This window comes from Tympanuchus pallidicinctus, unplaced genomic scaffold (genome assembly GCF_026119805.1).
Source record: "Tympanuchus pallidicinctus isolate F22 unplaced genomic scaffold, pur_lepc_1.0 scaffold33, whole genome shotgun sequence".
Classification (NCBI taxonomy): domain Eukaryota; kingdom Metazoa; phylum Chordata; class Aves; order Galliformes; family Phasianidae; genus Tympanuchus; species Tympanuchus pallidicinctus.
The window spans coordinates 2553343-2569026 of NW_026294751.1; the positions used below are offsets into that span (position 1 = coordinate 2553343).

At 51.7% G+C, this 15684-nt stretch overlaps 2 protein-coding genes across 2 annotated transcripts; both read left to right on the forward strand.

Annotated features, from left to right (window-relative positions):
- Positions 1-567: 567 nt before the first annotated feature.
- On the forward strand, positions 568-7459 carry PDIK1L (PDLIM1 interacting kinase 1 like). The gene is made up of 2 exons (XM_052698606.1): positions 568-1719; positions 4350-7459. The coding sequence occupies exons 1-2, from the start codon at positions 1435-1437 to the stop codon at positions 5088-5090; spliced, it is 1026 nt and encodes a 341-aa protein (XP_052554566.1). The 5' UTR covers positions 568-1434; the 3' UTR covers positions 5091-7459.
- A 4573-nt stretch (positions 7460-12032) lies between these two features.
- Positions 12033-15538, forward strand: FAM110D (family with sequence similarity 110 member D). Its single transcript, XM_052698604.1, has 3 exons — positions 12033-12795; positions 13117-13203; positions 14384-15538. Exon 3 carries the CDS (start codon positions 14455-14457, stop codon positions 15493-15495), a length of 1041 nt encoding a protein of 346 aa, XP_052554564.1. The 5' UTR covers positions 12033-12795; positions 13117-13203; positions 14384-14454; the 3' UTR covers positions 15496-15538.
- The last annotated feature ends 146 nt before the right edge of the window (positions 15539-15684 follow it).

A 15684-nucleotide genomic window follows, 5' to 3' on the forward strand; every position in this document is an offset into this window, starting at 1 on the left:
AAAACAAAACACAAAACAAAACACAAAACAAAACACAAAACAAAACACAAAACAAAACACAAAACAAAACACAAAACAAAACACAAAACAAAAAAAACGCGGTGCAAGCAGCCGCAGCTCCCGCCGCTTCCGCGGCCGACCACGAGCGCTGCGCGCATGCGCGTGCGCACGCTCATCTCTCCCACTTCCCCCCGCCCCCTCACCTCGCAGCCAATCAGAAGGCTGCGTGGCGGAAGGGGGGCGTGGCGCCGGGGTCGGTCCCTATGATGGCGGCCGGGCGGCGGCGGCGCGGCGTTGATGCTGAGGTAACGCGGGGCCGTGGCGGGCGCTGCGCGGTTCTGCCGCGCGTCACAGAGCGGCCGCGCGCTGAAGGGGCGGGCGGGAACAGAGCGCCGCTGTGTGAGGGCCGCGACGGGTCCAGGTGCGGCCTCATGGGCTGAGCGAGGCCTCGAGGTTCGCCGGAGCTTGGAGTGCGCGCGGTGCCGTCGCACTGACGATGCCTGTCTTTCTCTTTCTCTCTCTCTCTCTTTTTCTCTCTCTCTTTTTTTTTTTTCTCCGAACAAATAGTTCCTACCTCGCTGGAATCATTTACGAGCTCCCCGCTAATAACTCTGATGCGATCCTCTGTGTGTGACGGAGCCGGGCGCTGTGCGGGGCTGCCCTTCCTCCTCACTCTCAGCCTCGTGCGTTGTTTTCCTCACAGAGCATCGCCCCGGCTTTTATCCTATCGAGTAACTTGGAAGTCTGTTGGGTGCTGCTGCCGCTGCTGCCAGTTTTTCTTTTTGATTCTTTTTTATTTTTTATTTTTATTTTTTGTGACTGTAGGAGTTTAGTTGGGAAGTCATAGTGGTGTTAAAAGATCGGTGAAACTTTCTCGTCTCTGAAGGAAAAACAACAAAAAAAAAAATCGTTGCGAAATTAGAACGCAAATCTTTACCTATGAGGTCCTCTTAAAAGTCAGCTCTGTTTCATTCTGTTGCTCCTCAACCGCAGGTTTCAGCTAGAACCTCTCTGATAGCCCGGGTGTGGATGGAGAGCATGAAACAGTCCTGTTATTCACATAGAAATTCCCAAAAGACACTGAGAGAAAGGAGCAGCAGGATATGGGATAGCCCTGCCTCAGCGCAGTGCAATTCTAGGTTTGAATTGTTGCCTTCTTGAACGCTGAGCTGTGTTTGAAATCGTGCAGTCCCACCCAAATGAGGTATTAGGCAGCCTTTAACGTGGCTGCAAGCTTACGGAGTGACTTCTGAAGTATTCCAGCACAGCATTGTGTTCAGTGCGATGCTCAGGAGCAGCCCTGCTCACCACAGGGTGTTGGTGCAGCTGGCATTGCCACACCAGGCCATATGGGGGAAAACACAGCTCAGTTCTCGTTCATAAGTTATAGTTCTGTGGGTTTTTCCCCCTTCCCCAGAACCTTTGATCTTGAAGATGGTGAGTAGCCAGCCTAAGTACGATCTAATACGGGAGGTTGGTCGTGGCAGTTATGGTGTGGTGTACGAAGCAGTCGTCAGGAAGACCTCTGCACGGGTGGCAGTGAAAAAGATTCGGTGCCATGCTCCAGAGAACGTGGAACTAGCTCTGCGTGAGTTCTGGGCACTTAGCAGTATCAAGAGCCAGCATCCCAACGTCATTCACCTGGAGGAGTGCATCTTGCAGAAAGATGGCATGGTGCAGAAGATGTCACATGGCTCCAGTTCCTCCCTTTATTTACAGGTACATGAAGCTGAGGTAATGGGGTGGAAGTGCTTATGTGGATGTGCAGCTGGGAGGGAAGGAGGTGGGTAGCTAAGATGGTTTTCTTGAGGTATGCTTAGGTAGGAAAGGGTGTCGTTTGCTTTATTTTATGTCTTTAAAAGAGCTTATCTATTGAACAATCACCTGGTCTTTTTAATTTGAAGCCATGCCATTCTAAAGGCTCCAGGACTTGCTTAGCTAAGTTGGGGAAACACCACAGATAAGGCATGAGGAAGGTGCAGGCTCTTGATAGAGTCGTGCTGCAGGTTAGTGAGCAGTACTGATGTCTTGAGGCAGAGCTCTGAAGAATTTCATAATGTCAGATGCCTCTGGAAGGGGAAGGGGCTGTCTTGATATAGCAAGCCAATGTTTAACGCTCCCAGAAGTAGTAATCAATTAAGGAAGCTCAGTGAGCTGGTTTAATTTCTTTTTTGGGTAGATAACTTCAAAGAGAAGTGAATGTGTGGTATGTAGAGGAATAGAAGAGTAAATACTGCTATCCCTTATGTGGGGCTGTTGAAAATTGAGTTGCCTAGAAGTTGAAAGGCAAATATTTCTGAAATATACGTAGCTCTGGAAGGACCTGAAAGCTCATGTGAGCTTGCTAGGAGTCTGCCCCAGCTATTAATCATCCCCTGGCAGACATTTGTCTCTCTGGTGTTAAAAAGTCAGTGGCCTGCTAAACATTTGCTGTGTTATCCCTGATCAGCTTCTATCATTTCAGTTTTTATTGTTGTCATTCTTGCATGGCTGACATTGAACCTTTTGTGAGCGAGCACTCATTTGCCAGCACTTCACAGCTGTTCTGATCCTGTTGTGCTGGGTGCTCTGTGAGCCTGAGAAAGGCTTCTTGCCTTTGTCAACTTGCTGTAGCTCAGTCATTGTTACTGGCACATTGCCCCGAAGGGATTAGGGTGAAATAATACTGGTCAGCTCACATGGGGAAAAAGTAGTACCTTATCTTGTTGGTGGAGCTGTAAGATACTGCATGCAGGCAGCTGTACAGGGAGAAGTCTGGAAGGGGAAAAAGAGGGGTGTGAGGGAGGCTGCAGGGTGGGACCATGAGTGAAGAAGAGCTTCCAGGTCGCTGCAGCACCAGGTTTTTCAAGCAGTGCAGCATGCAGACCTTGCCCGTGTTTGTGGCACAAGTGCTGCGAGTTGTTTTCCTGCTTCAAAGAGCAGAGAAGAGCAAAGGGCAGAGCTGAGCACAGAGATCACTTGATGATAGCATGCGCTGAAAGAGAGAAACCCACGTCTCCCTTGGCTTGCCCTCTCTTCTGCCCACTCCAGGTGATGTTACTTCACTGAGCTGAACTGGTGCGGTGTGAGGAGGCCTGGGAAGGGCTGTTGGTGTCTCCTGCAGTGCTTCAGGGCAGGTGCTGTAACTGCTGCCAGCTGAGCTGGGCTCTTGTAGAGAGCTCTGAGCTGGTGTGGCTTCCTTGTGCTGCAGTCCCAGATCTGGAGGTGAATTCTGTCATCCTGGTGCTCCGAACTGAGACCCGAGCACAGCTCCAGTGAGGCTGAGTGGAGGGCAGGGCTGCGTGCTGGGGTCGCTCCCTCCTGTGCTGCGGTTCCCATTTTGCTGTTATTGGCTGTAAACCTGAATATGCAGTTTAAGTTCTAACACAGAATTGCTCTTAAGTTGGTTTGAGTACTAACTGTGCTCACAATTAAATGTAGTTATAATTTGTTACTAATTTTGCTCTCGGATGGGGGAAAAAACCCACTTCTTACAATTTTAATATGTCTCTCTATGTATTAATAGCTGTATTAACTTTTGAAGGCCTGTAGAGGCTGCATCTGCTTTAGTAAGCACTGGTTTACTGCTAACAGAAATAATAGCAAGTCTCATGTTCTGGAGTATGCGAAGAGCCACCTCAGAGGAGCTGGAAAGACAGATTTGTAGCTGTGTGAACAGAGAGAGCGAGCATAACTGCTGGTGTATGTTGCACATTGTACAAAGAGGCCATTGGAACTAGCTGCTGGAGTTATTCTCTGCTTATGTCCTAGAAAATAGCTAGTGTGTTGTGGTGAGAAAGGTGTTGCTTGCAGCAGCTGTTGAACTGTGCCTGTGGATTAGCATTCTCCTGAGCTAAGAGATCCTGTGCTAACGCTTGTTAGAATGCATTCACGTGTGAGGGATGGAGGGCAGGCTCCAAAAGCATGTGGTGAGGCTGCCTCATGAGCAGAGGACAGGCAGCCTCCTGGTGCTGTGCAGGGGTTCCTGGTTGAGGCTGTGTTTGTACTTGGAGTTAGCGAAATGGGTGGGACACTGTCCAGCTGAAACAGATGGGAGTGCAACGACTACTTGATAGCCTTCAAAAAGCTGTTATCTGGGGCTGGCTCTGGCTTCTGGGTAGGAGCGTGAGGTCGATATGCTTCACACACACACCAAAATAACGAGGCTGGCAAATACATTGTGATTTTTTTTTTTTTTCCTTTAAATCGGAAGGTTGACATGAACTTTTATTTTTACCAGTTGCAATTCCTTACTCTCTGGGTTGTTGAGAGGAAGATCCAAAAATTTATGCTTTTTTTTTTTTCCCCCATCATATCTTGATATTTTTGTGGTCATCAGGTAGTTGTGACACTTCTTTTCCTTATTGCAGCTTGTAGAGACCTCATTAAAAGGAGAAATAGTCTTTGATCCCAGAAGCGCTTATTACCTTTGGTTTGTAATGGATTTCTGTGATGGAGGAGATATGAATGAGTATCTGTTGTCTCGAAAACCTAACCGCAAGACCAACACCAGTTTCATGCTTCAGCTCAGCAGTGCGCTGGCTTTCCTGCACAAAAATCAGATTATTCATCGTGATCTCAAACCTGACAATATTCTGATATCGCAGAGCAGGATGGATGCCAGTGACTTGGAGCCCACGCTGAAAGTAGCTGACTTTGGGCTGAGTAAGGTATGTTCAGCTTCAGGACAGAATCCCGAGGAACCAGTCAACGTAAATAAGTGTTTCCTATCGACTGCGTGTGGGACTGACTTCTATATGGCCCCCGAAGTCTGGGAAGGACACTACACTGCCAAAGCAGACATTTTTGCACTGGGGATCATAATCTGGGCAATGCTAGAAAGAATCACATTCGTAGACACAGAGACAAAGAAGGAACTCCTGGGTAGTTACGTCAAGCAGGGGTCAGCAATCGTGCCTGTTGGAGAGGCACTGCTAGAAAACCCTAAGATGGAACTGCTCATCCCTGTAAAGAAAAAATCCATGAATGCACAGATGAAACAGTTGATTAAGGAAATGCTGGCTGCCAACCCGCAGGACCGTCCTGATGCTTTTGAACTAGAGCTGCGATTAGTCAACATAGCTTTTAAAGACAGCAGCTGGGACACGTGAGCTGCGGAGCGGTCGTCTCCTGGAAGAGCTGCTCCTTGCCCAGCAGATGGTGCAACTTAATGGCAGTAAAGAAACGAGCCCGATCTCAGACCTGCAGGGTGTAGTTTCTACTGATGGAATTTTGTTTGAGTTCCATACGTTATAAGAATGTTGGCAGTTGTGTTAGAGATGCTTTGTGTTTGTTTCCAGGATGTTATGTGTTAAGTCTTAAGATGTGACAATGTTCGTTTGTGTGCGTTGGCAGTGGGACATCCTAAGAGCTGAGACTTGATTTCCAGCCAGATCTCAGAGTATTTAATACATTCCAGTTTCCTATATCAGTATTAGGATCTCTCCTGGAAGAAGAGATTTGCATGCTGGTAGTGCAAATCTTCAGGTTTGTAAAGTTAATTGTGTATATATTTATGCATATGAGTGACCGAGAGCGTATGCCTGCAAGTGTGTTGCATTCCATGAGGAAATGACACTTTTCCTAAATTATTTGCTGTGGGTCTGAATGTTTGGGTTCTGCTAGAAAACTGGGTGAATAAGATGGATGAGAATCATTCCTTCTTTGGTCCGGGATAACTTTATTATTTATTTTTATCTAATGTTGAAGGTAGGGTCTAAGACTTGACTTTGTGAGCAAAAAATACGATGCAAGTGTGTCAGCAGCTCTCAGAGTGCTGAGGTGGCCGAGCTTTGCACTCACAGCTCAAGGAGCTCAGCACTGAGGGATTCCAATGCCAAGTGTGTGCAGCTGGGTGCTAGCATGTTGGTGAGGTCATTAATCATTCAATTTTGCTTTTTCCTACTAATCAAATACTTTATTAATCCACTAATCTACAGTTCCACAACGTGCTCACTGCTCTCCTACCCGTAGTCCAGCAGCAAACAGAGTACTTAGAATAGGAGAGTACTGTGAGCTTCCATCACGAGAATGTGAATGCCTGGTGAGGGAATCCAGCAGCATTGAAGCTCTGGATTTAAGAGCACTCAGTTATGGTTCCAGCACAGCTGGATTGGATGTCACTGGGCACGAGCTTTTCCTTTTTGATGCTTACTGTCACCTGGGAGCAATGGGGAGGAAGAGGTGACTGTCACCTCTTGGACATGGAACACGTGCATTCTCTTGTGTGAATAAGCAGTGCAGGCAGAATAACTGCTTGTTCCTCCAGAAGCGAAGGATTCTAACTCTATCAGAAGTCTGTGGCTGTACAGGCTGCAGCAGCAGTTTTGAGCTGTAGCTCTGACCTGGTGCAGCACTGGTGGCAGCAGACCTGGGGTCATTAGCCTTTAATCCTTGTCACTTTGCATCACTTTGTGTAAGGCAGCTCACCTGAACAGGGATGCTCAGATGAGCATTGCTGCCTTGAAACAAAGCAATGTTTAACGTTCAGAAGATGTCATGGAGGAACTCTCAGGTGATCCATCAGCTGAGTGCAGCAGAGCACCTCTGGGAGCATCAGTTGGTGGGGAAGGAGGTGAGTGACAACAGGGTTGTGCTGCTGACCCTGCAGGGAGCTCAGGCTATAAGGCAGGGCTTGGAACCTGTCTGTGGGTAGTGGATGACAAGCAGAGATGCACCTCTTGTGCTCTGGAAGTGGAGATCTGCTCATTCTCATGTTTTAACTGGGCTCATTGCAAGTGAGGGCTCAGCTTGTTATGGCCAGGAGGAGAGCAATCCTCTTGCTGTCTGCACCAGCACTTTTACAGTACTTCCATCCCAGCACCAGTCATCCAGTGAGGACTTTGTGAAGTTTTAAGAGGATGTATCATCTTCCATGTTAAACCTGAGAGGTTTTGGAAACACATTAGCTCCTTCCTCTCACCTGCCCACCCAAAAGACAGAATCAACTACGTTAATCTTAAACTACAGAACAACAGCACTTGCCTTTAAGTCCTCTGCAAGTCCTCTGGTTCTCCTCAAGCACTTCAAAGGTTGAACACTGAGCGTGCTGCCGAGCTGCACCACAGAGTTGGGTGCTGATGAATGGCACAGAAAAAATGTTTTTTGACTCCCACAGCACTTGTTTGCACTGATTGCCACTTTAAAGGGTGAAATCCCTCTCATGGTGCTTAGCTGGTGGGTGACACTGGGCATGTCCTCTGTTCATGAGGAGTGGTAGTTCTTGAGGTGTGTGTTCTGTTTGTTGGTGAGGTCTTTGTTTTAAAGCCTTATGATAAATCAAACTTGTAGCAGCTACAGAATTGTTCACCAGCACGACACAAAGTCAAGATACTCTTCAGCACTCGTCAAAGGCTTTTCAAAATCTTTCTTTAAAAATTGTAAAATATATTTTATGCAGGATTTATAATTGAGAGATTGTGTAACTTATTAAGTTCATGCTTTTTTTTTTTTTTTAAATAAAAACCTGAATTTCAATGAAGCTTTTGAACTCTACTGACAAGTGCTTTCCTTTCCCTTCAGTTGGCACAGCCGTCTCGCTCTCAGCCAAGCTTCAGGATGGTTTATTTGCTTTGCTAGAATAGCAGTAAGCTGTAGCAGTTCATCATGGTCACACACTGTAAGTGATTTTAGCTCGTAAAAGGTGCTGGATTGGCTGGCAGAGGCAGTGCAGAGCTTTCACTGGTATGTAATGCAGTGCTCTAACAGAGCAGGGTCGCGCTGGGTTTGAAAGTAGCTGGCTTTTGGAGCTGTGGCCTCGTGGATCCCTCTGCTCCTGCTGAGCCTCTTAAGAATCAAAGCACTGCTCCTCTGGGCGTGCTGCTTGGTTTTCAAAGGGGGATTAAAGGCACAGCAGTATTCTTGCATCCTGCATGGGCTGGGAGCTGTTGCTACAAGCGGAGCAAATACCTTCCTGGACGGTATGGAAATCTCTGGCAGGCTGTGTCTGCTGTTACTGGTCTTACTGGATTTTTGGGGCTGTGAACCAGATGCTGCTGCTTTCCAGGGCTCTGATGCTCCTCCCTCTGCAGCCAGCCTTGCAGGGAGTCTCTGAGTGCTGGAATGGGAAGATTTCACTCAGAAGCCTCTGGTTGTTGCTGGTGGGTGAGCCCTGCTGCCCCCTCCTCTAACAAATTGGGATCCCCCATGCAGAGGGCTGAGCACAGCCTGTTAAGCACCCTCATGCATGTTTCCCTCCAGTGTCTGAATGCTGACACTGCTGATCTAGCTGGCTTCTTTGGAGTTGCTGGACTGCTAGTGTGCTCCTGAGGCTGAACCAGATGTAAATGGTGCCCTGAAGGCTGGGGAGGTGATGATGACCTGCTGGTTTCACATGCCCTGGGAAACCTTAGAAATTAAGGTGAGGAAACACTATTACTTATACATGGCACAAGAGTCTAAAGTCACTTGCATGTTTTAATTAAGAGTGCTCCAAAGCAAAGGATTGTTGTGCAGTCTGGGAGTGGGAATAGCCCAAACTGGGAACACTATACATCACCTTGTGGCTTTATTTGTTGTCCCACCAGCAAGCACAGACCTGGCTGTTTGTTGGTGTCAGTGCCCTTGCATAGTTTGTTGCTTCCTGCACATCCTGGTGCTGCAGATAAGCAGATCCCCACCTGGATGACAGCTGTGTGCTTAGATCTGTATGTCAGTGCAGTCACTGCAAAAGAGAAAGGGGTTGAAACTGTGATTCTTTTCAGTCAAAGGATAATTAAGCACCTGAATTAAAGAAGAAAGTTGACTTTCTGCTTTGTTAAAGAGCAGTGATTTTGAACACAGATGAAAGTTGAGTTCTTCTTCCATAAAATGAAGAAAACAAAACCTACACACATGGAAAAATGATGTGCAGAAATGGCCCATGACAGGTAGGATGTGTAAGGCTGCATCCCAGCTCCAATAACTCGAGCTCTGCTTTATCTTCCTGGTTCTGCAGAGCACAGAGCCAGCAGGTTGTCCGTCCTGTTTCCTCAGGCAAGGCTTGGCTGGGAGATCCCTGCTCTGCAGTGCTGAGGTTGTGAATTCCTCTTGTTCGTATTTCTTTGTGCTCTTTTAAACAGAGCTTTCTTCAGAGCCACCCAATCGCAGCTGCTGCTCGAGCTGCGTTGTGATGGCAGGTGTTGCTCTGTGCTTGTGTTTAGGTTCTGCCCCTTGGAAGGATGCCTGCATTTCAAAATTACTGCTTTTTTTTCTCCCTCTCTTATGCAATGTCTCGCTGAGCAGACGTGCTCAGGTGCACTTTGGACTGTGGATAGCACAAACATGACTTTTACTCTCTGCTTTGCTGTACCCACATCCCGCGAATCCTTGATGGTGTTGCTGTGCTTCCAGTCCTTACTGGGACCTGTGCTGTAAATCCAAGCAGCAGTGTCCCTAGAAGAGGTCGTTAAAGGGTTGCAGTGTAGTTAGCAGGGCAGTTTGGGCAGCGCTGTGTTTCGTTTCCTTTTTGGTCAGGGTCTGAGGAGCAGTCTATGCAAAGTGCTGGCTATTCTTACACACTGTTAGGGAAGAGGGACTCATATCAAATGTCACAAACTGTCCGGAGTGCCTGCCTTACATATGAGGAGGGGCAGGAGGTGGAAGTACTGGAACAAACTGCTGCTTCTCTCTGATCACCGGGTCTCGAAGTATTTGAGGCAGTCTGAGATGCTTTGCCTCTATAAGCAGAGCAGGGGAAGAGTGGAGAAGCTGAGTGACCCAAAAGATCAGCCAGCAACCCGCTGCATCACTGCAAGAGGAGCCATGGCCCGGGTGATTCTCTCCTTTAAGTCACTCTGTTCCCAGATGAGTTTCCAGGTTCTTCTGGGTGCCTGAAGCACAAAGCAGTTGCAGAAGGGCTGTGGTTGGTGAGGAGCAGATGGTGCTGCCCGGGGATGTGCAGTGCCTGACCTGCAGGCTGAGCTGGCAGGTGGCAAACAGGAGCTGCAGGTGATGAGTTGGACCTGCATCTGCTGTGAGACTGAGGAAGAGGAGGAGGAAGGCTGCCTCCCTGCAGTGCCTCCCACACACAGCTTGCACCTCTCGAGCATTTTAGCCAGGTAAAGTATGCTGGGGTGGGGTGCTGGAGATATGGCTGACTTGCTTTGCATTTTTTAAAGTGGGCAGAGGGAAAACCAGCGTTAGAATTGCACTGTGGTGCACTGAGGCCTCTGTAGCCTCTGGGATTTGAAACGAAACCATGCAGCATAACAGCGTTTGTGGGTCCCTTGTGGAAAGGGGCAGGTTCATCACAGACACACCCTGGGGAGGCCTTCCATCACAGCAGCACCTCCCACCTCTCCCAAGAGCTTTTTTACTTCCCAGACGCAGGCTCCAGAATTCATCCAGGCCGACTGTTCCAAAGGTTCATCCGTAGGGCACCAAGGTCTGTGTGAATCTCAGTCTTTCTTCTGTGCCCAACTGCTCTCTGGTTTCTGCTTGCAAAAGCTTGTGGATGGCTGCCTTAGACTGGGTGTTGGTTTCAGATTTATTGATGCCCATTTGAGCCCTTGATATTTTTAAGCTAGTGTAGCAGATCTTCCACTCTTGCTCGCTCCCCAGTAAAAATCCATGCATCTCGGGCCCGTGGCGTGCAGCTGTACTGCCCTGAGCTGCCAGCTCACTTCAGCTGCTCTCCTGTCCCTGGCATTTATGTGGCCTCGGACCAGGAAGGGCTTTTGTGGGTTGTGAAAGTAAGCCGACAAGTAGCAACAGATGGTAACATTGTCAGTTTTACAGTCATGTTTGCACCTGGTCACCCAATGTTGGTGATTTTCAAAGGAGAAATGCATCTGGAAAGGGGACTGAGGGGCACGTTCAGTCCTGACCACTCTCCCACGGGCAGACTGGGCTCCTGAGAAGTGTGAAAATTATTCAGCTCCACTTATTTACCACTTAATGCAATAGTCCACAGATTGGGCTGTTAACCCTTCTGCTTTTCCTAATATCCTGGTGCACGTTGGGCTGTTGGGGCCTTTTCTGGGGATCAGACCCTGCCCCCAGGAGTCTCTCTAGCCCACAGCTTTGCTTGGGGCATGCAGGGGCGATAGGTCAATGTCCTATGACTGCACAAACAGCTTCTTCCCCCTTGCAGGAGTAGGCTGTGAGCTCTGCCATGCCAAATTCCCCCTCTGGAAGTCCTCCCTGCGGCATCAATTGGCCACAGCCTCAGCCTCCTCCTGGGGCTGCTCCTGCTGCTCCTCTGGGGTGGATCAGAGCCGTGCAGGAAGGCATGTGATCTCCTTGACGAGGTGGGGCATGCAATTATCTGTTGCCAGGAGAGAGGAGGTCATGCTGGGAGTGAAGCTGTTTAATCAGAGCTGGATGTGATCTGAAAAATCACTTTGGAGGAGAGCAGTGCTCCCGGCTGTTTGACCTTTGAGGACTTCCTCAAATTCTTCTCTCCCACCACGAGGGCTGGAAGCACCCCACGAACAGATCCAAACCTGAAGCCCCCATGTAATCACAGTCAGCGTTGGGGCTGTAAGAAAAACAGCCTTAATTAAATAACGGGAGTTTGAGCATCTGTATGGCTCTGGTGCATTTGTTAGAGGCTGATGGATGGAGTAAACAGCTTAAGCTGAAGTGACAAAGCTTCACTGCCTCACCCAGGGAAGCAGGAGCTGCCCAGCATCCCAGTGCCAGGACAGGCCCCTCAAACCATCCCCTTTTGTATCCCCAAAGGAGTTGGGGTTGGGATTTTAACAGTTCAGCAGTCGGTATGAGCTACAAGTGCCCCCCCCCAGTGCAGCCTGTCTGTCTGTGTGTCTGTCTTTCCATCCCTTTCCCAGGGCAGGGGAAGTTGCAGGCGCCTGCTGGAAGTGCCTCACAGGAATCGTCCACATCCGCCACGCAAAGGTGAACTGAAGGCTGCTCTTCTCATGGCTGTCCTTACCGGAACGGCAGGCTGGGTTCCAGCTCACAAAATAAAACGTGTTTTGAGAAACAGTGATTGCTGTTGCCTGGCATTAACAATAGGGTTCGCTCCTCCCCCAGGTGGCAATCTGTGCTCTGTGTGGGAGGGCAGCAGATCCCAACCTTGCCATGGGTTTCTCAGCCTCTTCCCCCTGTCCTTTTCCTCATCTTCCTCTGGAGCGTTGTTTGCTTTGTTTTGGCTGCATCCTGCATGGGGAATGAGTGCTGCACGGTGGGGTCCTCCTCCTCCTCAGATTGGTCCTGCCTCACTTTCAGTGGGGTTTGGCCTGTGCCAGCAGAGTTTGGATAGGACTTGGTGCATGGGATGTTGCTATGGCCTCATCTCCAGCACTGGGGTGCAGCCCTGGCTGCAGTGCCTGCACACAGGGGCATGCTGGATGCCGTGGAGCTTCCATGGGGATGGGCAGGACTCTTTTCCCTTCTCCTCTTTTCCCTTTCAGACACAGAACCTATAAGTGTCACATCTTTGTTCCCACTAGAGCCTGCTGGTTTCCTGCAGGTAGTGGTCATGTGGCTGCAGCCTGGGCTGTACCCCACTCCCATTCAGCACGGGAGGGATGTGGGGAGCTGAGGCCTCTCTGGGGCTCTCCATTGCCAACTCCAGGGAGCTGAGGTCTGCCCACGTTTTGGGGTGCTGGGAGTGGAGGTGGGCTGGGGCCGGAAAGGACACTCAGCCCTCCGGGAAGGGAAGAGGGCAGAGGTAAAAATAACCCCTGGGCTGGCTCTGGTCCCTGCGGCTTCCTGCAATTTACAGCCCTTCCCGGGGAAGGGGAGGCAGGAACCTGCCTGGATCCGAGCTCACTTTGACCCTTTCACCGCTGACAGAAGGTGCTGGAAGGACCTCGCTTTGTCCCGTTCCTGTGGGCTTAGGCAGGACCCTGAGGAAGGGGATTGCAGTGCCAGGTAATCGTTGCCCTGTTCCCGATGCACCTGGTGTGTGTGGGGTCAGACAGAGCCGGCTCCTCTGGGGGGAGGCAGATAATGCTGCTATGGCCTCAGGGGTCAGAGGGATGGAGGGGAGCCTGTCCCAGAGCCAGGATCCTGGCTGCGATCCCATAAGAAGAGCTGGGAGATGGAGCCCGTGGCTGATGGGAAGCCTGGGGTGTAAAGGTTGCAGGAACTGAGGGCTCAGTGCTGGCAAGGTGCTGGCACAGAGCAGGATGTGCTGATGGGGCTGGGCTGGCAGGGGTTAATGGGGTGGCTCTTCCTCCCTCTCTATATGAGGCTCCTGCGGCTCTGGGCTCAGTTTGCTGCTGGCTGCTGGAGGAAACAGGAGCAGAGGAGACCAACCAGCACCCTGCACAGGCCCAGGTGAGCAGCCCCAGCACGGGCACACAGCTGGGACATACGGGTCCTGGGGCTGGGCTGGGGGCACGGAGACACTGCAGCCCACGGGGGGGTGGCAGGATCATGTACTGGGGGCAGCATCCATGGAAGCACTGCAGAGCTCTTGAAACTCACGGAGATGTGGGAGTTTGGCCCTCAGGAGCACAGGATCTGAAAAAACTCAGTGCCTCAGTTTACCGTCTGTAAAATGGGGGTGGATGCACTGCTGAAGCCCTTGGGCTGCATGTGGAAGCAGAAGGCTCCTGGGCTGCCTGCTCTCTGGATAGCTGTGGTCTCTCTGTCCCCATCATCACCCCAGAGGTGGCTTTTCAAGGCCATTTGGGCCTCTTTTGCTCAGGGCCACCATCTGCTTTGGGCATTTACAGCCACCTCTGCTATTCAATTTATGGCCCCATTGCTGTGCGCCTGCTTGGTCCCAACATTGTCCCCCACTGTCCCTGCATGGGTGCTTGGTTAAAGCTGAGCAAGGGCTGTTTTTTGTTCCTTGACACTCCCAAATAAGTGGTGATAGGAGAGGAATCGATTATCCCAGAGCCTGCCTTAGGGACCCCTTGCTACAGAGGGACAGGACAGGAGAGGATGAGCCCCCAGCAGAGTTGTGGTGCCGACCAAACAGCCTCTGCTTAAAATAAACCTCCCCGGAGCTCCTTTGTTTTCTTTTCCTGAAAGGGAAACAGAGCTGGGAGCCGGGCCCAGCCCAGCACCGTGGGGAGCCACGATGCCCCGAACAGCACGGAAACCCCAGCAGCCAAAAGGGCCCCCACTGCTGGCACAAGGGGAGGGAGGGCTGGGGAAGCACACTGGCTTCCCCATACTGTCTTTGTTCTGCTGTCCCTGGGCTCGTAAAGATAAAGCAATGGCTCCAGTAAGTTTCCTGTACGAAGCTGCTCTTGGGATCTTGATGAAGCCGGCGGATGCCTGGTGTTTCTCTCTTCCTGCCCGTGATTGTTCCTGCCCCGGTTTGCAGGGCGCCTCCTCTGCAGGCAGGGGCCAGTCCTGTCCCCCTGCACGGCTCTGTGTCGCTCCCGGTCCTTTTGCTGGTGGTGCCACATCCCTTGGTGCCAACCTCACCCTCTGTTCCAAACTCATCTCTGGTTCCAACCCCATCCCCATCGCTAACCCCACCGCTCCTCTCTCCTCCCAGGACAGCGGCTGAGCGCAGAAGCTGAGCGCGGCTTTGGGGTCCCCATCCCGCACGGGGTTGGCTGGCAGGCGATGGTCCCACTCGGCAGCACCCCCCGAGCCGTCTGCGCTTCTGGCCGCGGCGTCTCCCCTCTGCGTTTGCTGAACCGGGGTCCCGAGTATCTGCGGGAGCAGCTGGGGGGAGGCGGCGGTGGCCGCACACCCAGCGCCGTGGAGCGGCTGGAAGCAGACAAAGTGAAATACGTCAAATCGCAGCAGGTCATCAACAGCCGACAGGAGCCGGCATTGCGAGGCTGCTCGCCCTGCTGTTCGCCCCGCGGCCGGCGACTTCTCGCGCTGCAGCAGCGCCACGAGTTTTGCCACGGCTCGGATCTGAGCTGTGAAGGCAGCCGCAAGGTGCTGCCCTGTCCTTCGTCCCCTGTGCCGCGGAGGGGAGGTGGCAGCAGGCGTCTGCTGAGACCCGACTCGCTCGTCATTTACCGGCAGAAGCGGGACTGCCCAGTGATCAACAAGGAGAACGCCAAGGGCTACGGGCTGGTGCGACGCCTCTTCCAGGGGCCGCTCAGGGACAAACCCCCCAGCTCTCCCCCGGCCCAAGGGTCGAATAAAGCCTCCGAGAGCCCCATGCTGTGGGCGTCCATGGAACAAGCAGAAGATGTGCAGACGCCGGGTGCCGGCAGCAGCAGCAGCAGCATCGTCCCGGTGCCTGGCAGCCCCGTGCCGCAGCCCCCCCAAGCCTCCAGCCTGGCCCAGCCCCCCGCCTCCCCTGGCCCCAGCAAACCGGCACTCGGGCTGCGCCTGTCCCTGCCGCTTTCGGAGAAGGAGCGGTTCTTCAATTACTGTGGGCTGGATCGGGCCATGGTGGAAGGGCTGGGCAAGGAACGGTTTGTGCCAGCGGGATGGGATGCTGCCTCAGCACGGCTCCACAGCTCCTGTGAGTGGGAGCCCAGCCTGGCGTCAGGATGCAGCGGGGAGGACGTGGGGCCAGGTGAGGAGGAGCCGGACGCACGGCTCTGCTCCACCATTTCGGTGGTGGAGCGCAATGCCCGTGTCATCAAATGGCTCTATGGCTGCCAGCGAGCTTGGGCAGCCGCCAAGGAATCCACAGTCTGAAAAGAAGCACCCCAGCCAGCCGTGTGTGGCTCTAGGTGGATGATACAGCTCTTGCTGGATCCATGATCCATGCTCTTGCTGGATGTGGTTTGGGGAGTGGCAGCACCCTGACACTATGGTGCTGCTTGCAGGCCAGCAGGGACACCAAGTCTACCCTGAGCAGAGACAAGGTCTGCCCACAGAAGGGAC